This window comes from Lepus europaeus, chromosome 4, assembly GCF_033115175.1.
Source record: "Lepus europaeus isolate LE1 chromosome 4, mLepTim1.pri, whole genome shotgun sequence".
Taxonomy (NCBI): domain Eukaryota; kingdom Metazoa; phylum Chordata; class Mammalia; order Lagomorpha; family Leporidae; genus Lepus; species Lepus europaeus.
In genome coordinates, this window is record NC_084830.1 from 60037508 (window position 1) to 60065313 (window position 27806).

The 27806-nt window shown below is 37.4% G+C and overlaps 1 protein-coding gene across 1 annotated transcript; it reads left to right on the forward strand.

The window, feature by feature from the left end:
• The first annotated feature begins 23526 nt into the window (after window positions 1–23526).
• Window positions 23527–26961, forward strand: LOC133758687 (NACHT, LRR and PYD domains-containing protein 14-like). The gene has a single exon (XM_062189871.1). The coding sequence runs from the start codon at window positions 23653–23655 to the stop codon at window positions 26959–26961; it is 3309 nt and encodes a 1102-aa protein (XP_062045855.1). The 5' UTR covers window positions 23527–23652.
• The last annotated feature ends 845 nt before the right edge of the window (window positions 26962–27806 follow it).

Below are 27806 nucleotides of genomic sequence, written 5' to 3' on the forward strand. Positions count from 1 at the left end.
GAGGATAGACATTTTGATGATATTGATTCTTCCAATCCATGAGCATGGAAGATTTCTCCATTTTTTGGTATCCTCTTCTATTTCTTTCTTTAAGTTTTTGTAGTTTTCATCGTAGAGATCCTTAACGTCTTTGGTTAAGTTTATTCCAAGGTATTTGATTGTTTTTGTAGCTATTGTGAATGGGATTGATTTTAGAAGTTCTTCCTCAGCCGAAGCATTGCCTGTGTATACAAAGGCTGTTGATTTTTGTGCATTGATTTTATATCCTGCTACTTTGCCAAACTCTTCGATGAGTTCCAGCAGTCTCTTAGTAGAGTTCTTTGGGTCCCCTAAATAAAGAATCATATCATCTGCAAAGAGGGATAGTTTGAGTTCGTCCTTCCCGATTTGTATCCCTTTAATTTCTTTTTCTTGCCTAATAGCTCTGGCCAAAACTTCCAGAACTATATTGAATAGCAGTGGTGAGAGAGGGCATCCCTGTCTGGTACCAGATTTCAGTGGAAATGCTTCCAACTTTTCCCCATTCAATAGGATGTTGGCCGTGGGTTTTTCATATATTGCTTTGATTGTATTAAGGAATGTTCCTTCCATACCCAGTTTGCTTAGAGTTTTCGTCATGAAAGGGTGTTGTATTTTATCAAATGCTTTCTCTGCATCTATTGAGAGAATCATATGGTTTTTCTTCTGCAGTCTGTTAATGTAGTGTATTACGTTGATTGTTTTGCGAATGTTGAACCATCCCTGCATACCGGGGATGAATCCCACTTGGTCTGGGTGGATGATCTTTCTGATGTGTTGTTGCATTCTATTGGCCAGAATTTTATTGAGGATCTTTGCATCTATGTTCATCAGGGATATTGGTCTGTAATTCTCTTTCAATGTTGCGTCTCTTTCTGGCTTAGGAATTAAGGTGATGGTGGCTTCATAGAAAGAATTTGGGAGGATTCCCTCTTTTTCGATTGCTCTGAATAGTTTGAGAAGAATTGGAGTTAGTTCTTCTCTAAATATCTGGTAGAACTCAGCAGTGAATCCATCTGGCCCTGGGCTTTTCTTTGTTGGGAGGGCCTTTATTACTGTTTCAATTTCTGTGTCAGTTATTGGTCTGTTTAGGTTTTCTATGTCTTCCTGGCTCAATTTAGGGAGGTTGTATGTGTCCAAGAATCTGTCCATTTCTGATAGATTTCCCTGTTTGCTGGCATACAAGTCCTTGTAGTAATTTCTGATGATTCTTTTTATTTCTGTGGCGTCTGTTGTTACGTTTCCCATTTCATCTCTGATCCTATTGATTTGGGTCTTTTCTCTTTTTTTTTTAGTTAGTTGGGCCAATGGGGTGTCAATTTTGTTTATTTTTTCAAAAAACCAGCTCCTCGTTTGGCTGATTTTTTGTAATGTTTTTTTGGATTCAATCCTGTTGATTTCTTCTCTGATTTTAATTATTTCTCTTCTCCTACTGGGTTTGGGTTTGGCTTGCTGCAGATTTTCTAGATCCTTGAGATGACTTGAAAGCTCATCTATTTGGTGCCTTTCCAATTTCTTGATGTAGGCACCTATTGATATAAACTTTCCTCTTAACACTGCTTTTGTTGTATCCCATAGGTTTTGGTATGTTGTGCTGTTATCCTCATTTACTTCCAGAAAATTTTTGATTTCTCTTTTAATTTCTTCTATGACCCATTGTTCATTCAGGAGCATGTTGTTCAATCTCCATGTGTTTGCACGTGCTCTAGGGATTCCTGAGTTGCCAATTTCCAATTTCATTCCTTTGTGGTCTGAGAAGCTGCATGGTATGATTCTAATTCTTTTGAATTTGCTTAGACTTGCTTTATGGCCTAGTATGTGGTCAATCCTAGAGAGGGTTCCATGTACTGCTGAGAAGAATGTAAAGTCCTTAGATGTCGGATGAAATGTTCTGTAGATATCTGTTAGATCCATTTGGGCTATAGTGTCATTTAAATCTACTGTCTCCTTGTTGATCTTCTGTCCTGTTGATCTGTCTATCTCTGAGAGTGGAGTATTGAAGTCCCCCAGTACTATTGTATTGGGGTCTAAGTCTCCCTTTAAGTCCCTTAACAAGTCTTTTAAATAAGCTGGTGCCCTATGATTAGGTGCATATATGTTGATAATCGTTATATCTTCCTGTTGAATGGATCCCTTAATCATTATATAGTGCCCCTCTTTGTCTCTCCTAACAGTTTTTGTGGTAAAGTTTATGTTGTCCGATATTAAGATGGCTACGCCCGCTCTCTTTTCATTTCTGTTGGCGTGGTATATCTTTTTCCAGCCTTTCACTCTCAGCTTGTATGGATCATTGTTGGATAGATGGGTTTCTTGTAAGCAGCAAAAGGATGGGTTTTGTTCCTTAACCCAGTCAGCCAATCGGTGTCTTTTAACTGGACAGTTCAAGCCATTAACATTCAATGTGACTATTGAGAAGGAGTGACTTTGCCCTGCCATTTGCCAAAGATGTTTTCTAATATCTGGTTTGAGATTCCTGTGATCTTTTGCTGTGAGGTTTCCTTCCTTTAACTTCTTTCATATTGGTGACCGTGTTTCTGTGTTTCTGTATGTAACACATCTTTAAGCATCTTTTGCAGGGCTGGACGAGTGGCGACAAATTCTTTCAATTTCTGTTTGCTGTGAAAGGTCTTAATTTCACCTTCATTCACAAATGAGAGCTTTGCAGGATATAATATTCTGGGCTGGCAGTTTTTCTCTCTTAGTACCTGGGCTATATCTCGCCATTCTCTCCTGGCTTGTAGGGTTTCTGATGAGAAGTCTGCTGTGAGTCTAATTGGAGATCCTCTGAGAGTAATCTGGCGTTTCTCTCTTGCACATTTTAGGATCCTTTCTTTGTGTTTCACTGTGGTGAGTTTGATTACGACGTGTCGTGGTGAGGATCTCTTTTGATCGTGTTTATTAGGGGTTCTCTGAGCTTCCTGTACTAGGATGTCTCTGTCCTTCTCCAAACTTGGGAAATTTTCTGCTAGTATCTCACTAAAAAGGCCTTCTAATCCTTTCTCCCTTTCCATGCCTTCAGGAACTCCTAGAACCCGAATGTTAGGTTTTTTAATAGTATCCTGTAGGTTCCTGACAGTATTTTTTAGATTTCTGATTTCTTCTTCTTTTCTTTGATTTGACTGTTTCCTTTCCTGTTCTCTGTCTTCTAATTCTGATATTCTCTCTTCTGCTTCACCCATTCTGTTTTTAAGGCTCTCTAATGTGTTTGCCATTTGATCTATTGAGTTCTTCATTTCATTGAGGTTTTTTGTCACTATCTCAGATTTATGTTCCACTAGTTTTTTCATTTCATTTTGATTCCTCCTTAATATTTCATTTTCACGGGAGAGATTTTCTATCTTGTCCATTAAGGATTTCTGTAGTTCAAGAATTTGTTTTTGAGAACTTCTTAATGTTCTTATCATAAATTTTTTGAAATCTGTATCTTTCATTTCTTCTATCTCATAATCTTCATAATCTTGCATTGGCGTGTCTTGTTCACTTGGGGGCGTCATAGTGCCTTCCCTGTTCTTGGAACCTCCGCTTCTATGTTTCTTTCTTGGCATGTTAGAGATAATTTGTGGTGTTTTTGTTTTTGTTTTTTTCTCTCGTTATACTATGCCTCTAAGTGAGCTGTCTGCTTTGTTGGAGCCTTAGGGGCTGTGATGGGTGTGGCCAGAGAGCTATGCTTGTTTCTTCAGGTTTAAGGCTGTGTAAAGAGCAACTCTCCCAGATTTCTCACTCACTTGCTCCTTGCTGGCTCGCTCTCTCTCTCTCTCTCTCTTTTTTTTTTTTTTTTTTGACTCAGTTGGGAGTGGAGTTGAGTGTAGTTGAAATCTGGCCTTTGTGAGTATTCGTTTGATCTACCCCTGGGACCATACACAGAGATTATGCAGCGCTCAATGTGTTCTCCAGTTTCGCTAAAGATACTGAGTTTGGCTGAGCTTTACATATGTAAAATCGCGGTGCTCTTTGTTTTGCTTGGTGAGTGAAGGGAGAGGCCTCTGTTCCCCCTCCCCCCAATGTCTCGGACTTCTCAGGTCTTTGTCTTACCCTCCTCCTCCGTTCCCGCGCTGGCGAGATTCTGAGGCTCTGGCTCCTCTCCCGCCGCTGCCACTCGGCTCGTCTCGGTTGGTTTTCCACGCGGTGGGTTCCCTGTAAGTCCTCTGTGTCTCATCCACGAGATCCGGAAGCGTTTCCTCTGCAGTTTTTTTCTTGAGTCTTTTCCTGAGGCTGCAGTAATTCCACTTTTATGAAAGTTTATTTTCCCAAACTAAGGCACACGTCCTCACTATCCGCCATCTTGGCTCCGCCCCCCCCTCAATAGTACTCTTCTACAAACTCTCCTAAGCCTATCCACCCTAGTAGTTTTTCTAAGAAGGACAGAAAAGTTGTGAGTGATTCACATTGTATTCTGCACTACCTAACATAGTCTGGCACCAAGTTCTTTGCATAATTAAAGAGAAAAGGAACAAAACCAATGAGGGAGAGGGAGAAAGAGAGAGGAAGGGAGAGGGACAGAGAGGTGGGGGGGACAGTGAGAGAAAGAGAGGGAAAACAAGATCGAGAGCAAGAGTGAGAGCATGAGCACCTCTTTAAAATTCTAAATATATCCTGGTGAGGTAAATAAAATGTAATCTTATCAGAGTCTTACTGTGTTTCTTTACATTTAACGATCTATGTTTTAGAGATTTATTTATTAATTTATTTGAAAGGCGGCATGACAGAGAGGGAGAGAGGAAGAGAAGGAGGGAGAGAGAGAGAGAGAGAGAGATTTTCCTCCTAGTGGTTCTCTGTCCAAATGTCCTTTACAGCCAGTTAGGCTACACCAAAGCCAGGAGCCAGGAATTCCAATCATGTCCCCCATGTGGATAGAAGGATGCCAAGTACTTGAACCATCACCTGCTTCCTCCAAGGTGCAGTAGCAGGAAGCTGTATTGGAAACACAAAGTAACTGGGATATTAGGATGTAGGATGTGGGCTGCTCAAGCAGTGGCTTAATCCGTGGCACCACAATGCCCTGCTCACCACCTACTTCATACTTATCATGCTGGTCTTATTTCAGGCCTGCTAAGCCTCGAAGTTTTTACTCTTTCCCAAGAGAGATTAATAATAACATTCCTTAGAATTTTCTTTGCAGAGCACTCAGCCTCTCCACTCATTCATCTGAATAACCTCACTTTCTCTGTCTTGTCATGAGCATCTAGTTCTCAAAATGACCTTTTTTGACCCCTTAGGTATAAATTATTTCCTATTTACTTCACATATTCAGGCAACAGTGTTTTAACTCTGGTACTTTTTTAGTACATTGTGTGGCTACTTCATTAGAGTTCACCTCCCTGCGTTGACTACAGATCCATGAGTACAGCTCTGTCTGTGCCATTTATCAGAGACAGCTATTACTTACGACAAAATCACAGACATATTATTAAACATAAATATTAGAAGTATGTTAAAATGTGTAAGCATAGGAATAATTCACCAAGTTCAGAATATATAGGACATCCTTGGGGTTGTCAGTTGGGGTGAGCCAATTTCAAATCACTGTCATCACTATGTGTGGAACCAGAGAAATACTAGCCTTTAAGTGAAACTGAATACGCAATAAAGTTAAGTGGGGCCGGTGCTGCAGCTCACTTGGCTAATCCTCTGCCTGTGGCGCCGGCATCCCGGGTTCTAGTCCCAGTTGGGGTGCCGGATTCTGTCCTGGTAGCCCCTCTTCCAGTCCAGCTCTCTGCTGTGGCCCGGGAAGGCAGTGGAGGATGGCCCAAGTGCTTGGGTCCTGCACCCGCATGGGAGACCAGGAGAAGCACCTGGCTCCTGGCTTCGGATCGGCGCAGTGCACCGGCCGCAGTGGCCATTGGAGGGTGAACCAACGGAAAAGGAAGACCTTTCTGTCTCTCTCACTGTCCACTCTGCCTGTCAAAAAAAATAGAATTATTTATTTTTATTTGAAAGAGTTACACAGAGAAAGGAGAGGCAGAGAGAGAGAGAGAGAGAGAGAGAGAGAGGGCTTCCATCCAATGGTTCACTCCCCAATTGGCCACAATGGCCAGAGCTGCCGCCCATCTGAAGCCAGGAGCCAGGAGCTTCTTCTGGGTCTCCCACACAGGTACAGGGGCCCAAGGACTTGGGCCATCCTCCACTGCTTTCCTAGGGCATAGCAGAGAGCTGGATCGAAATTGGAGCAGCCAGGTCTTGAACTGGTGCCCATATGGGATGCCAGTGCTTCAGGCCAAGGCATTAACCCACTGCGCCACAGTCCCGGCCCCTAAATGTTTTATTATTGCTTTAAACAACTCACTTACACACATATACATACATATATATATATATATATATATATATAAAACATTTATATACTTAGCTTTCTGGAATTACAGAATAATCATTCAAAATTATGAATTAATTTAACATATTTTATCAGTGAAATTTATTTGCCCTTTTATAGCTTTATAAGTAAAAAGTTGTCAGATACAATGCTGTCTTTGGTAGATAGATACCTCCTAGGTAGTTATAAATCTTAAAATTATCTTAAAAATCATTATCTTCCAAAGGGAGAATGGATTTATACAAATCTAATGAGTGGAGGTCTTTTATCTAACACAATAACTACATAGTAAGATGCTTTGAGCTTAATAGATTTAAGTAAGTATTGATTTACATCAAAAGTATAAGTGGCCTTATTTTCTCTAATTCAAAGGCACCTGCTCTCTAGTTGTGATAGCTAATTCATAGATGTGTGTCTACCTGATGTGCGCTGCTGAAGACACCTGAGAGATAAGTGTGGAAATGATACCTTCTATTGCATCTGAGCAAGAGCAAAACAATTCTGGACAGGTTGAATTGAGCCAGCAACACCAAGGCAAAATCGAAGGACAGAGCAAGGCTGTGCATACAGGAAAAGAGCTCTTTTTCTTTGACAATTGCAAGGCTCAAGGAAAGTTTCCTCCCCACGACAAAAGGCGCGTTAACAAGAAAAAAGCACACACAATGTATTTAAGCAAAACTTTGTATGACACAGGAGCTTCAGAAATGGAGACTCACAGAAACAATGCTAATTGTTCTATACTTAGGTGGATGAAGAATAGACAGTGGAGTAGAGGTTTGATTGCACAAAAGGGAATGTGATCTACTGGCAATTTATTAGAAGAACTTAGCGGCCTTTGTATTCATGTTTTTCCTGATGTCTCTGCATCTTTGTTCGTTTCCTGTGGGGACAGGGCAGAACACCTGACATTTAAGGTTTTATAATTCACTTTCAGCAGATAGTTCAGGGAAGTTCTCTTAGGCCTGTGCTTTAGAGAAGAAAGATGGGAAAACATCAGAAAATAACCTTGCTTGTGAAGCTTTCTCAGCTCCAATGATAGCATGTCCTGAACTCCAATGAATCACATGATTATTAATAAGTCCTGGAACAGAACCAACACATGGGCTGACCATGTAAGATAAAATCAAGAAAATTGGAACAGGCACATATACTAGAAATCATAGGAATTGGACATATAATTATGTATCTCCAATACTAAAAGGTTGCTTGCTAATTAGGGGAAGGTTAATTAATTGTTTTCATTAACTATTATCTATAACTCGTGAAATTATATACTCACTGTTGACATTCAGAAAAATTACTTTGGCAGCAGTCTTCATTAAAAAAAAAATCATTGATTTGATTGAAAGTCAGAGTTGCAGAGACAGGGAGAGACAGAGAGAGAGAGAGCTTCCATCTGCTGAGCCACTCCCCAGTTGGCCACAAAGGCCAGGGCAGAGCCAGGCTGAAGTCAAGAGCCAGGAGCGTCTCCCATGGGAGTGGCAGGGGCCCAAACACTTGGATCATCTTTCATTGTCTTTCCAGGGCTGCCTGCAGTGAGCTGGATTGGAAAAGGATTGGTTGGGACATGAACCAGCACCCATATGGGATGCCAGGACGGGTAACTGTCTTCTAAGATTTGAACAACCATATAATGGTTTTGAATAAAAAAAATCAATGGGACTTCTCAATGATGGTCCCACAGGAGGTAAATGTTCCTGGAATCATCAATGTCCTTGTCATTATTCTGTAGCTCCTTGTCAATGACAAGTACTTATTTCTCCATTAATTTTTTAAACAAGATGTATTTTTTTTCTGTAGGAAACCTGAATTTGTCATAAAACATGCCTTGGGCCGGCGCAGTGGCTTAACAGGCTAATCCTCCGCCTTGCGGTGCCAGCACACTGGGTTCTAGTCCCAGTTGGGGCGCCGGATTCTATCCCAGTTGCCCCTCTTCCAGGCCAGCTCTCTGCTATGGCCCGGGAGTGCAGTGGAGGATGGCCCAAGTCCTTGGGCCCTGCACCCCATGGGAGACCAGGAGAAGCACCTGGCTCTTGGCTTCGGATCAGCACAATGCGCCGGCCGCAGTGGCCATTGGAGGGTGAACCAATGGCAAAAAGGAAGACCTTTCTCTCTCTCTCTCTCTCTCTCTCACTGTCCACTCTGCCTGTCAAAAATAAAAAAGTAAAATAAAAAAATAAATAAAACATGCCTTGAATGTCTAGATTTTCTTATCTGGAAGTTGATATTTGTGATGGTTATTTAAATTTTAAGAATCGGTACATTAATATTTACACTTACTATTTTTATTATAAAAGGAACATTCAAACCCATATTTCCTTATAACTTTCCAAAGTTAAAAAAACAATTTACAAGTAGTCAAAATTACATAGGATTTTAGGCATTCTTTATCATACACTAGAAAAGAAACAATTTAATGAAAATCAATTTGCTATAGAGAGGGGAATTTTTCATAGCAAGATCAAATTGCTTTCATTTCTCCATGCATTCTCAGTTTTCTGTTTGGAAACTTCGTCTTAATGATTAAAGGACATTTTTAATTTCATGAAATTTTTAGGAGCATCATAAATGTCCTAACAGCATATTTATAAGTGACTATGAAATATGCAGTCTTAACTTACTATGATTACTTTTGTGTAGTCTTAATAGCATGACTCTCAAATGATGTGCTGATTTGAAATTTGTGTCACGAGAACTCTTTGTTACAGTAGATGTGTATTTCAGAGATTTCGTATAGAGCTTAGCACATAGAAGACATACAATATATACTTCATTAATTAATAAATAGAAGTGAGAGATGGCCTAGAAAAGTAAGAAATACAGAAAATATAGCAGGAAAGCAAGAAGGTGACAGAAATGTGCTTGATAAAACGTCCATACAAACAGTGCTGGGAAAGTGAGTCTACTGGGCTGCCTACTAGTGACATCATTTAATTAAGTATATTTGTCTCATAACCTGCTCGATAGTGGAGCTTCCTCACAGCTGAACTAGACTTGTTTAAGTAAAATGAGTCTCATTAACTTTCCTAATTGTTGTTTGCATGAAGACTTGAACTTTGCTTTTAAGAAGAAACTGCTCCATCTGCAGCTAGTAAAAGATATCAGCTGGCAGTGTTTAACCCTCATGAATCATCCACTTAATTTTCCTTCCCAAGCCAGTGAGCATTAGCAAGAGGAGATGCCGTAAGAAAAATTCAAAGTATGTTTCAGGACCTTCATTTTGTGTCTGTCTTCTATGCTTATGCATACTAAAAAGAATAGTTAGATTGCTTTCTATAAAGGTAAAAGTACATGCATCATGGGAATGTAGCAGCTGTGCAACTTTAGCCTTTCTTAGCTGTCAATAGAGAGGAAACAGATCATCAAAACGTGAATGCTTCGTTTTATAATTCTGCTTGATACTGTACAACTTCAAAATGGCAAGTGTTTCTTGACAAGGAAAATATTCCCTTGCTGCTAGCTGATAACAAATCCATGTTTGCTTTAAGAGAAGCAAAATGCCTGACTCTTCAACACAATTTTAGCAGTATTAATACAAACAATAATAAAAACATTGAGAAATAGAACTTTCTTTGACATTCTACAGAAATCAATTCATTATTCTTGCATGAAATGGTACTTCTTATGAGGCATTTCATCAAAAACCAGTCATTTTAGGGAACAGAAGTCTGCCAATTTTATTTAGTAATTACATTTTCTTTTTTAATTTAGCAAAAAAAAAGTCCTTTTTTTTTCCTGTTGTCAGGCATGGTTAAAGGACTTTTTTTTCTTGATAATTAGACACTATTGCAATTAAGAGCCATTGATTTAAGAGTCAAGAATTTTTTGGAGAAAAACAGAGACTTGGGCAATGGTCACAGATTTATTCCCGTGTGCAAAAGAAGGCAGAACACAATTGTGTCAGCTCCAGCAGCATCAGAACCCCGTGCCCCTGTCGTGCTTGGTGGGAAGCTTCCAGACCAAAGTTATTTCATGGTTCAGTGGTTGCTGAGAGTTGAGTCACTGACAAGTTCACGTGGAAGAACTAAAACTAGGAGAAAATGGCAAACCCTTTAGTAAGAGAGAACTACTTGGGAGCTCTGCACTATATTTCTTCTAATTACGCATAACCAGCTGTTGAAAACTATGGCTCTGTAAGCATGCCTATATACAGAGAAATCTCAGAAATAGTTCCTCCAAAAGGCTTATGTGTTACAGCCTGACTATAAATGAAAAAGAAATGAAAATACTTGTGAGGCAATGAGGTCCCTCACACACAGAACAAAATCAATCTTTGTACAATGGAAAATTTAAAATAAAATTTAAATAATAAGCAAAAATAAAATGTGGTAAACATCCTTTTTTCTCTAAAATGTAAGAATTGAAAAATTTTTATTGAAAGGTATTAAACTATAGAGAAACAAGTCATGTTTATTAAATGGAAAGCACTATGTTTTTAAAATATCCATTTTGATATATCCATTTTATGTTAATATAATTCCATCAAGATATGAACACACATCTTTGTGAAACTGATATTTTATATGAAAATAAGAAAAAATCAAGACTAGTGGAGATGTTATTTAGGAAGGTAAATATAATTTCATAGTTTGTACTAGGAGTGACTATAAAGTTAACATAATAATCTAAAGGATTTTTAAATTCAATGTGACAGAAATCACAAATCATTCATTTTTGGATAATTACGATGCAGAAGAGCAGATAATGGAGGACAGTGGATAAAAGAAGAATTATCACTCATGAAATGCTGGACAACTGCTAAAGCATTTGGTAAAATACATTGCAAAATTTCCACGTTACACAATGCCCAAAAATCCATCTATGATAGATTATAAACTCAGGAGACATAGCAAAATATGAGAATTTTTAGGAAGACATATAGAGAATATCCCTTGATTTACAGGAAGGAGTTTCTTAAGACAAAAAAAGGAGAAATGAAAATATTTTAGATAATCTTAAAGTTGTAAGCTATGCTTCATCCAATGATGCCTTACTGAGACTAAAAAGATAAACTATATTTCTGGCAAAGCTATTCACAGTGCATGTAATCATAAAGTATTAATATTTTCATTTTATAAAGAACACTTTGAAATTCATACAGAAAAAATGATAGACAATTAGGCAAAATGTATAAAAGGCAAGTAGGCATTTACAAAGAAGAAAACGAGTTTTCCATAAATACAAGAAAATATATTCAACCTTATTATTTTCAGAGAAAATCAAATTAAAATCATGCTGAAATAATATTCCACTCCTACCAGACCGACAAAAATTAAATGACAGTACTAAGTGTCAGGCAGTGAAGCCTAGCAACAGGGTTTTTACATTCTGCAGGTGGGGAGTATAAATTATATGACCAATTTGGAAAGCAATTTGGCTCTGCTTCATTGCACTGAAGATATGCACACTGTATATTTCAGCATTTCTTCCTCTAGGTGAACATATCTAAAATACAATTGTATGTTTACACAGGAAACATTTAAAAAATATTTTTGGTAGCATTTGATCTTATTGTTATATCAAGAAACTAGAATGAGCCCAGTATCTTCATTTACAATCAAAGAGATTGACAACTAATTTTATATTAAGGACAACGTTAAATCTGATAAAATGATAAGCTGTGGTTGCAAGACTCTCAAACACATAATATGAAATGATAAATATGAGCCAAATATAACTTAATGTTGTGATGTCACATATATAAAAATCATAGACAAATATAACTTGGAAATATATATATACAAAATTATTACATTTTTATATTTGGTAATCCTATATGAAAGACAAAGAAATGATGAGCACAATATTTTGGTTAGTGCTGAACTTAGGGTATAAGTTTGAACCAGTTGATTAAGGAGAGGAATTAACGAGGGAATGAGTTGGTAAACCACTTTTCTTACTTGTGAGATAGGCATGTTAGTGTTTATCATATTTCCATATAATAACATTTTACTCCATATACAAGATCTATTTTGTAACAAAATAATTTTGTTATTTTGTGAATCCATTTGAGGTAGTTTTCAGGAGAGTACCATGTATACATAAAATGCTACTTATGCAACATATTCATGCTGAGGCCAGAATAAACTATTTTTATGACACCAGGTATTAAGAAATGCTAATATCCACTCTGCATATTCTGAATACTAAACTATTGACTGCAATTCTGTGGAATTCACTGCTTTCTAACATATGCTTTCACAATACCTGGAGGGCTTTCTTCAATTGAGACTTTATGTATTATTCAGGATTCTTTTATTGCAAATGACAGAACTCAGTTGAACTTAGGCTGAAAGGAAAATGTATAGCCTAACATGATTTTGCCAAAGGAAGAACAGGAGTAAAGAAACCCTCAGGTAGTTACATGTTTTGTACCTCTGCAACTCTACTTCCTTCTGCAAATTTGCTTTTGCATCTAATAAGCTGCAGAAACTACTGCTTGCTTTAGGCTCACATTTCCTGAATTTGCTACAAGAATATACATTATATTGGCATCATTAATAGGCATAAATTATGTAGCTCATTTATGGGTCTCTCAAATCTATTTGCATTTAAGTTATTTAATTCCTTTAAAAACAATGCATTCTGAAATGTCAAACATGTATGATGTGTTTGGAAAAATGAGATGAAAATCTTGTAGAAAGTTAGCACTAAAAGAAAACATTAAAAAATGTAAAACAATAGGTATAAAATAGAGGAAGGTTTTGCATATGGTTAGTACTGTTGTGGTATAGAATTTTGCATATGGGTAGTAATGTGATGGTATAGAATTTTCCATATGGGTACTAATGTGATGTTATATAATTGAAGACTACTGGATTTAATAGGAAAAAAGAATTCATCTGTGAGGAATATTTAACTTTAAGGAGCTTGACCTGGATATTTAGAGGTTAAAGAAAATGTATTTGAAGAAACAATACATTTATTTAAGTTTAACAGACTAAGTATATTAAAAATAAGCATTTTTAAAATAAGTGTAATAGTATAGTTAAAATGCAGAGACTACAATGTACATGTGCATACATATCTATTTATGCAACAGTACAATAAATCAGCTGTGAATAAATGATTTATGAAGAAAAAAAGATAGTTTTTATATTTGGTACTTCATATTAGAAACATCTTATACAATGTCAAATTTTTATCTATGCTCATTCTATTTCATTATATATTTTAAAAATATATTTATTTTTAAACTTATGCATTTCTAGTCCCAAATTCTTACCCCAGTAGTTTTAGTTTATACCCTGCTCACTTCTCTATACTTTCTGTTTTACATCTGGAATAAAAACACTGTAATATCCTAGTAAATATCTTTTGGGAGTTGATCTTTTCTTTCCCATCTTTTAAAGATTTGTTTAAGAGGCAAAGAGAGAGAGAGAGAGGGAGGGAGGGAGAGACACTCTTGTCTGTTGGCTCCCCAAAAGCTCACAATGTCCAGGGTTGGGCCAAGGCTAAGAGCTGAAAACTTAATCAAGTCTCATAAATAAATGAAAATAACCTGATTATTTAAACCATTATGATCAACTATCAGGGTCCGTATGAGCAGGAAACTGGAGTCAGGAGCCAGAATTGAGAACTGATCCTTGGCACTCTGAAAGGAGATATAGGTATCTTAACCACCAGGCTAAATTCTTGTTCCTGAACCCACTTTCTGATGGTTTCCCTGGAAAGACTGAAATTCACAAATTCATTATTCTAACTACTGTCTTGTGACCACCCTCTGCTCCTGGAATATGTGCCATATAATCCTTTTATTTACAACAAGGAATATATTTAATTGTTCATCCCACCGACTTTCATATAAAAAGCACAAACTTTATCCATACCCCCTTTTAGCATATAGGCTGCTGAAGTGAGCATCATCCTTACCTATTTATTCCCATTTCTGAGGCAGAGTTCTCTTTCCTCTGTTCAATGCTATGGCATTCTACTCTGATACTCATATATACCTTTTATTTTATTTTATTTGTCATTATTCATTCAAAACTGTAATAGTTACATTTATGTACACAAAATCCGTCATTTGTTTCTAGTTCCTCAGCTCTTCTACTCATCTGCATATCTTTAGGTTATTTGTCTTTTGATCATTTTTTTGATGTGTTAATCATATGTCAAAAAAGTATATGCTTTATCAGATACTAAGACATGTCCACTTTGTTAAGTAAATTGTTTAAACAGTATTGTATATTATTTGAGCTATCTTCAGGTTAAACTCCATTTCTCAAACCCTGACACAAAGAATATCCTTGATTCCAATTGGGGAAAGGCTTTTGTTCCTTACAGAACATCCTGTTTGGCTTCCCAGGTACTGGAGGCACACAGCCATAGGGCATGGCAATAAAGTGAAAAAAGTTGATAAATATAATGCACCCTGAATGTCAACAGGGTCTATGTTTTATAATCTGATCAGAAAAAAAGAAGTTTAGAAACCATTACCACTTGAAAAAGATACAGTTTTCTCAATGTCTTCTTCAAAGCACGTTAGTTTTTGCAATGAGTTCATAAAACAAAAAGGGACAGACACAGGGAGTGGATCTTTTCAAATATGATTGAGTTGATTTGTTAGTTTAACTGGGCCATTGTGTAAGAAACAGGGACAAAGTTTGAAAAGGCAAATCATATTGTTTCCTTACATCTCTTAATGTTGGCCTATTCCTAGAGAATTTTTTTATGACAGAATTCCAAAAGGTTATTTTCTGACCTGAGTACTGATGTATTAAAATCTTAACTTCTCTACATACTAGATCAATCATGCTCCATTTAATTTTTAAAATTTTTTTTATGTCCTACTTAGTCCTGATTTGGGGATGAGATGGAAAATTTACCTTAGGAGGAAAAGAATAAGCAGCCAAGTGACACCCACCTGCTGAACTGTTACAGTAGGATGTGAGCAAGGTTTAAAGGACTGGATAGAAGCTCTTTTCCTCTATACTAAAGGAATAAAATGTATAAAAAGTCAATGTTTTTCGTAAAAATATTATTCCTCTGTATGAGCTTATCTGTCATAGAAGTAGCACCTTACTTACCCTCAAGAATCCTAACAGAAAACTTTAAAATCATCTTGTCAACATTAAAATAATATATCTTCCATACACAGAAAATATGGGCTAACGTGGCAGGTGTTTAAGTGAAAATTCAGTTCAGCTCATTATTAGAAATTAAAGAGATTATCTGTTAGCTGAGAGAATAAATCAAGCACTAATGTCAGAGATAAATTTTTGGACAAAAAGAAGATTTTATATTATTTTTGTTAATATAATAGCATAATATTGAATAGAATGGAATATTGAATTGAATATAATAGCATAATATGAATAGAATAATATTCTAATCATAAAATCACATTTTCTCAGTTTTTCTGAAATAACAGTTTTATGAAAGTATATTTCCTCTTTCTACAAATATGGAACTGATCCAGAGGAAGTTACAGGCTCCCAGTTTTGTTTTGGCCCAGCCCTGCTATTTGGGAAGTGAACCAGAAGATGGGAGATTCTCTCTCTCCCTTTCTCTCTCTCTCTGTAACTCTTACTTTCAAGTAAATATGACAATTGCCACTACTACTACTACTACTAACAAAATAGCTATTTCCCAGTCCCTTGCAAAATTTTTTGTAGTTTTTTCCAAACTCTTACTCCATACTGTTTGCTTTTTATTTAGCAGGATAAGAGGACAGAAACAAACAAAAGTAGGACAATTTGTAAAGACACTGGAGTAGATATGATTAAAGCAAAAAACAAATTACGCAGTAATAAGAACTTAAAATCTTTCAAGTATTAGGAGAGCTTAAAATCACCAAGTGAATCAACAAATATTTAGCAACTTCAAATACATTTTTCTCAGAAAATTAAATTATTCAGAGAGAACTCAAAGTAAATACTAACCATATGTTAATGGATTTATTGCTAAAATGTTATTTAGTCAATATCAGACAATATCATGAAGAACAAATATGAAATACGTTTAAGACATTGTAAAAAGGAATAGTTTCTAAATTACAAGTGGAAATGCTTGCTGGTGCAGAGATTACCAGTATAAGACTGGAAAACAATCAAATAATGCTGACAGGGGGTAATGGATATGTTGTTTTATACTCTTACATACTGTCCCACATAACCAGTGTACAAAAAAAAATCATAAATGAAGATTTAAAGTGTAAAAATATTATCAGATTCAGTTGATCCAACTATGTTACAAGTGGAAATTAAATAAATTGTTAAAAATAATGTGGAGGTAGAATTTGCATAGGGTAAAATGGCAGAATAAAAATCTTCCACATTATAAATTTACTTTGATCTTTCAACTCAATGCATACTTTATTATGATAAAATGTATAATAGATTAAATAAACTGGCACAAAGTGTAAATATGTGCTTCCATAATGCATGTAAAATGCATGTAAATATATTTACTGGCAGTCTAAGGAAACTTCAATTTTTGGAAAGTTATATGTTCACTGCATGTAGACATGTTTAAGCTACTAAAGACCATTGGAATTCTGTCTAAAATATACTCCGCCAGCCCATGAGAGTATTTTAGGCATGGAAAGCCAAGACACTCTGGGGAAAAAAAAAAAAAAAAAACCTAACTGAAAGATCTCTGCGAGTGAGATCCCAGTGGAAGGAACGGGGCCACCAAAGAAGGAGGTACCTTTCTCTGAAGGGAGGAGAGAACTTCCACTTTGACTATGACCCTATCGGAATAAGATCAAAGTCAGCGAACCCTAAAGGCTTCCATAGCCTTGGCAACTCATGACGAGAGCCTAGGGAGATTACTGACACCATAAACAAGAGTGTCAAATTGTTAAACCAACAACAGGAGTCACTGTGTACTTATGTCTCATGTGGGATCTGTCCTTAATGTGTTGTCCAATGTGAAGTGATGCTATAACTAGTACTAAAACAGTATTTTTACACTTTGTGTCTCTGTGTGGGTGCAAACTGATGAAATCTTTACTTAGTATATACTGAATCGATCTTCTGTATATAAAGATAATTGGAAATAGAAAAAAATAAACCTGGTGTTAAATTGGAAATTGCATAGAAAATTAATTAATTTTTTTAAAAATATCATGTAGGATCTCTGTCCTTAATGTGCTGTACACTGTTATTTAATGCTATAACTAGTACTCCAACAGTATTTTTTCACTTTGTGTTGCTATGTGGAGGCAAACTGTTGAAATCTTTACCTAAACTGATCTTCTGTATATAAAGAGAATTGAAAATGAATCTTGATGTGAGTGGAAGGGGAGAGGGAGCGGGAAAGGGGAGGGTTGCACGTGGGAGGGAAGTAATGGGGGGAAGCCATTGTAATCCATAAACTGTACTTTGGAACTTTATATTCATTAAATAAAAGTTAAAAAAAAAGAATGTGTAACAAATAAATAAATAAAATAAAATATACTCTGCCTAGTTGAACAAGCATCCTCTGGCTGTTATAACAGAATGTCTCTAAATAACGATAAATCAATGAACTAACAGCAGGTACAACTGAATTTCATTGGCTATATTTGTCTGATGCTGAGAGATTACTTTAAATTTCTGGATATTGATAACATAAAAATGAGTAGGTGCTGGTGCTGAGGCATAGTGGGGTGAGCCTTCACCTGTGGCGCCCGCTTCCCATATGAGTGCCTGTTTCTACCTTGGCTGTCCTTCTTCTGATCTAGCTCTCTGCTAGGGCCCAAGTCCTTGGGCCCCTGCACCGACATGGGAGACCCAGAAGGAACTCCTGGCTCCTCAGTTCAGATCTGGCTCCTGGCTTCAGATTGTCTCAGCACCGGTTGATGCGGACATTTGTGGAGTGAACCAATACACAGAAGACATTTCTCTCTGTCTTTCCCTAACTCTACCTTTCAAAAAAAAAAAATCATTCTTCCTACCTTTAATAATTTCGCATAGGATAGTCATTTTTTTTTTTAGTTAGGGCAATTTCCTACTTGAAAATTTCAGTTAACCAATGAAGATATTTGATAAAATTAGAATGTCATAATTTTTTATGAGTTAAATGAATGAGGAATATAAGCAATCTATAAAAAATGAAGCAAAAATAAGATGGAACTTTTTTTAAAAATTGATAAGAATAACAGATCCAGAGACATTATTCTCAATAGCACAAAAGAAACTTTTTAAAATTGCTGTTATAGAAATTACTCAATCATATAAATCTTTCACACTTGCTAAAAAAGTAATTTTTAAAAAATGGTTTCTTATTTTACTTTTAACTTGAAATTAAGAGAGATATAGAGACACAGAAGGACAGAGATCTTTTATCCACAAGTTCACTCACCAAATGGCCCTGAGCAGACTAAAGTCAGGAGCCCAGCACTCAACTTGTGCCTCCTTTGTGGGTACCAGGAACCTAAACTTTTGAAGCATCACTTACTGCTCCCCAGGGTGTGCATTAGTATGAAGCTAAAACCAGAAGCAGATCCAGGACTGCCAACCAGGTGCTCCCTTATGGGATGTCAGCCTTCCAAGTGGCATATTAATCACCTTGCAATTGACTTGCCACAAACAGATGTAAGCATGCCTCATCAGGTCTCTAAAAATAACTACCTGTTCACAGTAAATATAGGATTTAAATAACTCCAGGTATGAAGTTACAATTCCCAAAATATGAGAAGGTCTGCAGGATGCCAAATTTGGTTATTTAGCATGTAACTTCCATGAAGAAACTGTGGAGCTGTTATCTGAAGAATATAAAAGATGTAAAGGATATATAAACAAGTGAAACAAATACAAAATGCTGAGCTTCTAATTTGAGCAATCTATACATCAAAACTTAATCCAACCAAATAAATTGAGAAACAAAATAATTTTGGTTATATTAAAGAGTTAGCCTCAAGTTTATTGTGGATATTGTTGAGAAACTAAAATGCATTTGCCCTTCATTTTCAAAAAACACAATAAAATATTTACAGGACAGCAATATTTGGGATTGCTTTCCAAAAGAATCCTTTGGTTTGTTGGTATTTGTGGCAGTGAGGGGTGGGGATATCAAACGGTATTGAGATACGGAGATGAATGATGGGTCCCTGAGGCAGTTACTATATTTACCTTCCTACTATTCTATGTGCTTGAAATTTACTATTAAAATGTTTTTAAAAGAACATTTGGGGGCTGGCATTATGGCATAGCAAGTAAAGCTGCCACCTATGACGCCAACATCTGATATGGGAATGAGTTTGTGTCCGAGCTACTCCATTTCCTATCAAGCACTCTGCTAATGGCTTGGGAAAAGCAACAGAAGATGGCTCAGGTGTTTGGCCCTTTGACCCTACATGAGAGATCTGGAAGGAGCTCTTGGAAACTGGATTTGTCCTGGACCAACGTTGAGCATTGCAGGCATCTCAGGAGTGAACCAGCATATGGAAGCTGTCTCTTTCTCTGTCTCTGACTCTCTTTCTCTGTATCTCTGTAACTTTGAGTTTCAAATAAATAAATAATTTTTTTTAGGAAAAAAATGAGTGTATTGACTGCAGAATTAAAACTGTAAAGTAAAAGAGATGAAAATCTTATAAAATCCTATTATTTCAGACATTTAAAATTAGGTGATAATGAAATTTTAATCATTGTACAAGAACAATGTACCTTGATTTGTAAAATCAGGATCATGGCACGAGTATATTCTTAAGTTACTATAATGTGCCAGCAACATATTTAAATTATTTTAAAACTTAGTGATAGGTGCTGACATTGTCACATAGCAGTTTAAAACCTCCACCAGAGGTGCCAGCATCCCATTTGGGTGTTGGTTTCACTTGGATCCAGCTCTTATTATCGCTTCTGGGAAAGCAGTAGAAATGGTCCCTGCATCCACATGGGAGACCCTGAAGATGCACCTGGCTTCTGGTTTAAGCATGACCCAATGCAGCCATCGGGGCCATTTGTAGAGTGAACAAAGGGATGGAAGATCTATCTCTCTCTGTCTTTACTTGTCTCTTTGTAACTTGGCCTTTCAAATAAATAAAAAAAATTTAAAAATGTGCACATCTAAATTATTAAAAGAAAGTGATAAAGCAAGTGTAATTGAGATATAATAGAATTGTAAGTACTAGAAATATAACATTTTAATTAAAATATTTAAAATATTAAAAATAAGCAATTATAAATACAAAAAATTGGTATAAGTGTGCCATAAAATCACCAGATTTTGTTTAAAGAATTTATAGGGGCTGACATTGTGGTGCAGCAGGTTAAGCCTCCTGACGCAACACTGACATTCAAAATTGGTTCCAGTTCCAGACCTGTCTGCTCCACTTCTGATCCAACTCCCTCTCATATATCTAGGGAAGCAGTGGAAGATGACCCAAGTTCTTGGGCCCCTGTACTCACATCGGATACCTGGAAGAACCTCCTGGCTTCTGCCTAGCCCTGGCTATTGCAGCCATTTGAGAGTGAACCAGTGGATGGAAGATCCCTCTCTCACTCTTACTATCTTCTCTTCTCTCTGTAATTCTGCCTTTCAAGTAAAATAAAAAGAAATAAATCTTTAGAAGAAAAAGAAACTTATTCAGCAAAGCAGAATTTAAAGTCTTTATTCCTATTTCATACTTCTACTTAACTTTTAAGCATGATATATATGAGACTATAATAAATATAAATAATATCCCCTAATTTTTCAAGGATTTTTTTACTATTAAAGAATGAAAGTTTTGATATTTTATAAGTGATTATCATACTAAAATAAACTTAAAATTTAAAAAGCATCTAATATTAACACTGGTATATGATAGAAATTCAGTATAGTAACAAAAACTCTTAAAAGTAAAGAAAATTGCAGTTGCCATTCCCTTGATTTAATACTTATTTCCTAAAATTTTATGCTGAAAAGTGAAAGTTGTAGTTCTGATGAGTCCAATGCGTAAGTCCACACAATAGAGAGAGTTAACTATTTATATGAGTAATTGTAGGTCAATTATACACACTGTATTGTAATTGTAGGTCAATAAATACACACTGCTGCTGGAAGTTGTAACAGTGAGCAGTGTCAGAGAGAAGCTTTTCTATTCAACATTTTTGAATATAGAAGTAATTTAAACTCAGACAGACCTATAGAGGTTCATTGCTCTAGATTTTCTACTTTCCAGAAAATACACACGTTACACTCAGATATACAATGCAATCGATATCAGTTCTGTGATTTTTACTTTCTTTCATGTTTTAGTCTACCAGGGAGGACACTGTTCCTATGAATTTACAAGCCTGGACAATTGTTAAGAGTTAGTTCAGGAAGAAAACTTGTTATCAATTAGGAAATAATCATTTAGTCCTCAAAGAATGATAGACCTGTGAAAATTAGCTAGCAAGAAAATTGGCTTACATCCATAGAAATATAAGTACTCTAGTAAGATTCAATTTGGTAATAAGAGCAATGATTCATTTTTTTTAAAAATAGTCACTTCTAAGTGGCACTTAAAACTTCTCTATGGATTTTGTAAAAAATAAAATTTTCACAACATGTTTTTTAGAAAACTTTTATTTAATAAATATAAATTTCTAAAGTACAACTTTTGGATTATAGCAGTTTTCCCCCCATAACCTCCCTCCCACCTGCAAACCATCCCATCTCCTACTCACTCTTCCATCCCATTCTTCATTAAGATTCATTTTTAATTATCTTTATATACAGAAGATCAACTTATTATATACTAAGCAAAGATTTCAACAGATTACACCCACTCAGACACACAAAGTAAAGATTAAATAGATTTGAAAAGTCATTCCCTAATTCTCTCCTTTGTATAGGATGCACAGCACTAATGGAAAGTGTGAAGTTGTTTTTTTTTTTTTTAATCAGGGAGAAATTTTAAAAATATATATTTATTTCTTTATTTGAAAGGCAGAGTTACAGAGGGAGCGAGACAGAAAGAGAGAGGTCTTCCACCTGTTGGTTCATTCCCTAAATGGCTACAATTACCTGAGCTGAGCTGGTTCCAAGCTGGGAACCAGGAGCTCCTTCCAGGTCTTCCGTGTGGGTCAGGGGCCCAAGCACTTGGACCTCTTCACTACTTTCCCAGGTGCCTTAGAAGAGAGCTGGATCAGGAGTGGAGCAGCTAGGACTCAAATCAGGGGCTGCCGGCATTGCAAACAACAGCTTAACACGCTACAGTACATTGCCGGCCCAGGGAGAACTTCATACTAATTCTTTGTCACAAGAAAACTACACTGCTGGGGAAAATTTCTTAGGACTTTGGTGCCTGTCATATGAAATTACAGGAGTATTTTTTGTTTGTTTTGTCCTGCTCATCTGTTTGTTTGGAGTCGTTCTTTTCTCTGGCTTTGGATAGTTTCCTGAAAGGCACATAAGGATCAGCGCTCTGCTGAAGATTCAAGGGGCATTCTCGGAACAGCCCTAGAGGTTGCTGCACACATCTTTTTCCCACCCAGCACCTGGTTCAGGGAACTGTAGCTATCTGGCTTCCCAGGACCTTTAACTCAGTCTCCTAAACTCAGGGACTCCACCAGCCTCAGCCTGGATTTTCTTTCCCTGGGCTGCAGCCAGGAAACTCTGTGGGAAGTTCAGATGCTCTTGTATATTCTGCATCAGATTCTTCATGGAAAGGATGGAACAATGCAAATCCCTGAGCCCAATAGAACCAGAATGAAGGATTGGAGGTTAATTGCAGTTAAAAAAATGTCAGATACACACAAGGAACACTTTGCCATTCAACCATTTTAAAGTGTGCACTTCAGTTCAGTGACATTAAGTGCACTCATGTTATTATACAACAAATCTCCTTGACCATTTTCATTTTACAAAAGTCAAAGTCTGTAACCATTCAACAACACTTGTTCTCCTGTCCTTCCTGCCCAACAACCAGAGCTGTACACTCCATGTCTATGGATCTGACTACTCCTGGCACCTCAACATGGACCTTTGTGTGCCAGACTTATTTCACTTAACCTAATAACCTCAAGGTACATCCATGTTGGAGCATGTGCTAAGATTTCCTTTTGAACTGAATAATATTCCATTATAGGTACATGCCACATTTCCTTTATTCATTTGTGCTTATGCAGATGTGGGGGTTATTTGCAGCATTTAACTTCTGTGAATAATTCTGCGACATACATGGGTGTATGAATGTATGTCCAACATCCTGCCTTCTGTTTTGATAGGAGGGCACTCAGAGGTGGAAAATCATATAATAAAGCAGCAAGTGCCTGTTGAAGCTTCCTTCCCTTCCCGTTTTTGAGCGCTGGGATTTCACCTTCGTCACCGACGCCCACCGAAACCCAAGTTTTCCGTAGGTCCTATTCATTCCACCTTATTTTGATTACTTCTCCCCACTGGAGCCTGAATATTAATCCATAGACAAGATGGCAGCTTCTTCATCTTCCTACTTTTCTGATTTTGGGCTGCTGTTGTATTTGGAGGAGCTGAACAAAGAGGAATTCAATAAATTCAAGTTACTTCTAAAGGAGACCATGGAACCTGGGCCCTGCCTGATACCCTGGATGGCAGTGAAGAAGGCCAAGCGTGAGGATCTGGCTAACCTCATGAACAGATATTATCCAGGAGAGCAGGCCTGGAGTGTGACTCTGAAAATCTTTGGCAAGATGAACCTGAGGGGTTTGTGTGAGAGAGCAAAAGCAGAGATCAACTGGACAGCCACAGCTATGGAACAAGAGGATGCTGAGCCCAGAGAGATGCAAGGTGACCAGGAAGCCATGCTGGATAGTGGAACAGAATACAGAATTCAAATTAAGGAAAAATTTTGCATCATGTGGGATGAGAGCTCTTGGCTTGGAGAACTTGAAACTTTCCATCATGCAATTTCTCAGGAAGATGAAGATTTGGTGGAGCATTTGTTTGATGTGGATGTCAAAACTGGTGAGCAGCCACAGACAGTGGTGCTTCAGGGAGCCGCTGGGGTTGGGAAAACAAAGTTGGCAAGCAAGGCAATGTTAGATTGGGCAAAGGGCAATTTCTATCAGAAGTTTTCCTATGTGTTTTACCTCAATGGGAGAGAGATGAACCAGTTGAAAGAGACAAGCTTTGCTCAACTGATATCAAAGGACTGGCCCAGCACAGAAAGTCCCATTGAAAAGATTCTGTCACAGCCAAGTGGTCTCCTTTTTATTATTGATAGTTTTGATGAACTGAACTTTGCCTTTGAGGAGCCTGAGTTTGCACTGTGTGAAGACTGGACCCAGGTACACCCAGTGTCCTTCCTCCTGAGTAGTTTGCTGAGGAAAGTGATGCTTCCTGAGTCATCTTTATTGTTGACAATGAGACTCACATCTTCCAAGAGACTGAAGAATGTATTGAAGAGTCAACGCTATGTAGAGATACCCGGAATGCCTGAGCAGATAAGAAAGGAGTATATTTACCAGTTTTTTGAAGATGAGGAGTCGGGCAAGAAAGCATTCAGTTTGCTAAGAAGCAATGAGATGCTTTTTAGCATGTGCCGGGTCCCCCAGGTGTGCTGGATTGTTTGTACTTGTCTGAAGCAGGAAATGGAGAAGGGTGGCGATGTCACAGGCACCTGCCAGACAACCACAGCTCTTTTTACCAGCTACATTTCCAGCTTGTTCACATCAGTAGATGCATGCTGTCTTAGTCTGCCCAACCAGGACCAACTGGGGAGGCTGTGCCACTTGGCTGCTAAAGGAATATGGACTATGACACATGTGTTTTACAGGGACAATCTCAGAAAGCATGGGTTGACCAAAGATGATGTTGCAATTTTTCTGGACATGAATATTCTTCAGAGGGACAGAGAGTATGAAAATTGCTATGTGTTCACCCATCTACACGTGCAGGAGTTTTTTGCAGCTATGTTTTATATGTTGAAGGACAATTGGGAAGCCAGGGATTATCCTGTTGAGTCTTTTGAAGATTTGAAGTTGTTACTTGAAAGCAAAAATGATAAAGACTCCAATTTGATGCAGATGAGATGCTTTTTGTTTGGACTATTGAATGAAGAGAAAATAAAACAACTGGAAGAAGCTTTAAATTGTAAAACGTCATTGGACATAAAACAAGAGTCGCTTCAGTGGATGGAAGAATTGGGAAAAAGTGACTACTCTCCATCCGAGCTGGGATTTCTGGAGTTGTTTCACCACCTGTATGAGACTCAAGATGAAGCATTTATAAGTCAGGCAATGAGCTATTTCCCAAAGATTGACATTAAAATGTGTGCAAAAATCCATTTGCTCGTGACTTCATTTTGCCTTAAGCACTGCCGATGCTTGCAGACCATTAAACTGTCGGTATCAGTGATATTTGAGAAGAAGATAGTAAACTCAAGTTGCCCAGCCAAAACTTGGCAAAAGGATGGAGATCTCATTATTCGTTGCTGGGAAGATCTCTGTTCTGTGATCCACACAAATGAACACTTGAAAGAACTGGACCTGTGCCATAGCAACCTTGATGAACCAGCAATGAGGATTTTTTATCAAGAACTTAGTCACCCAAACTGTAAACTGCAAAAGCTACTGTTGAGATTTGTCTCCTTTCCTGATGGTTGCCTGGGCATCTCTAACTTTCTGACTCAGAACCAGAATCTGACGCATCTGGACCTGTCTGGCTGTGATAGAGGGGATAATGGAGTAAAGGCCTTATGTGAAGCTCTGAAACACCCAAGGTGTAAACTGCAGAGTCTGAGGTTAGAGTCCTGTGACCTAACTACAGTTTGTTGTCTAAATATATCCAAGGCTCTTATTAGAAACCAGAGTCTGGGATTTCTGAATCTGTCAACCAATAATCTGTTAGATGATGGAGTGAAGCTGTTATGTGAGGCCTTAAGACATTCGAAGTGTCCTCTGGAGAGACTGTCCTTAGAAAGCTGTGGCCTCACAGAAGCTGGTTGTGAGGATCTTTCTTTGGCTCTCATCACCAATACAAGGCTGACACATTTATGTTTGACAGATAATGTCTTAGGAGATGGTGGAGTAAAGTTTATGAGTGATGCTTTGCAGCATCCACAGTGTACTCTACAGAGCCTTGTGCTGAGGCACTGCCATTTGACTTCACTTAGCAGCAGATGTCTCTCTACTTCTCTTCTCCACAACAAGAGCCTGAGACATCTGGACCTGGGATTAAACTTCCTACAAGATGAAGGAGCAAAGCTTCTGTGTGATGTCTTTCGGCATCCAAGCTGCAATCTTCAGGATGTGGAATTAATGGGTTGTGCTATTACAAGTGCTTGTTGTCTGGATCTGGCTTCTGCTATTTTGAACAACCCAAATATTTGGAGCCTGGACCTTGGGAACAATAACTTGCAGGATGGTGGAGTGAAAATTCTGTGCGACGCTTTGAGACAGCCAAACTGTAACATCCAGAAGCTTGGGTTGGCATACTGTGGTTTGACTTCTCTCTGTTGTCAGGATCTCTCCTCTACTCTTATCAGCAACCAAAGACTGAGAAAAATTAATCTGACACAGAATCCCTTAGGGTCCGAAGGGATTAAGAAGTTATGTGAAGTATTGAGGTCTCCACAATGTAAACTACAAATTCTAGGGTTGTGCAAAGAGGCCTTTGATGAGGGAGCCCAGAAGCTGCTGGAAGCTGTGACACTTAAGAATCCACATTTAGTCATTAAGCCAGGCTATAACGATCACAATGAAGATGATGGGTCTTGGTGGCAGTTCAATGATAGCAGTGAAGAAGATGGGTCCTGGTAGCAGTGTTTCTCATGTGAAGAACCTGACATCCCATAAAAAAAAAATCAGAAAAACTTCAGAGTAACAGGGTCTATGTTTCTTAGCTTTAGATATTGCAGTACCACAGAGATCACAATTGACATCTGTTAGATATAAGGTAGTCACTTTTCTGTAAAATGTTCATTCTACATCACACATAGTTGGAGAGGCTAAATAAAATGAAACTTAAAGTTAAAAAAAAAAAGAAAATCATATAATAATTTTATTTTCAGTTTTTAGAGAAATACCATAATGTTTTTCATAGAGGCTATTCAAATTTACAAGATCACAAACTCAGATTAGGAAGGTTATTAATATATGAACAGCTACTACTCATTACTTCTATTTAATTAAAATATAGATCTAAAACCACACAAAATATAATGAATGTATGACTGAGAAAAATCTAATTTAATTTCCAGAATAATTTTATTTGTTATCAAGGTAATTAAATTATTTCTCAGAAAGATAAAAAATCTGCCAAAGAGGAGCTAGCTTTGTGATACCATGGATTAAGCCACTGATTCCTAAGCCAGCATTTCAGATTGGAGTGATGGTTTAATTCCCAATAGATTTGGTTCTCCTCCAGCTCTCTGATAATGCACCTGGGAAAGCAGTGGGTAATGGCCCAAGTATTTGGGCCTCTTTCACCATTGTGGGATACACAGATGGAGTTCCAGGATCCTGGCTGTGTTCTGGCGTAGCCCTGGTTGTTGTGGTAATTTGAGAGTGAACCAGCACATGGAAGATCTGTTTGTTTCTGTGTCTCTCCCTCTCTCTGTAACTCTGCCTTTAAATAAACAGATAAATATTTTTAAAAGCAATTT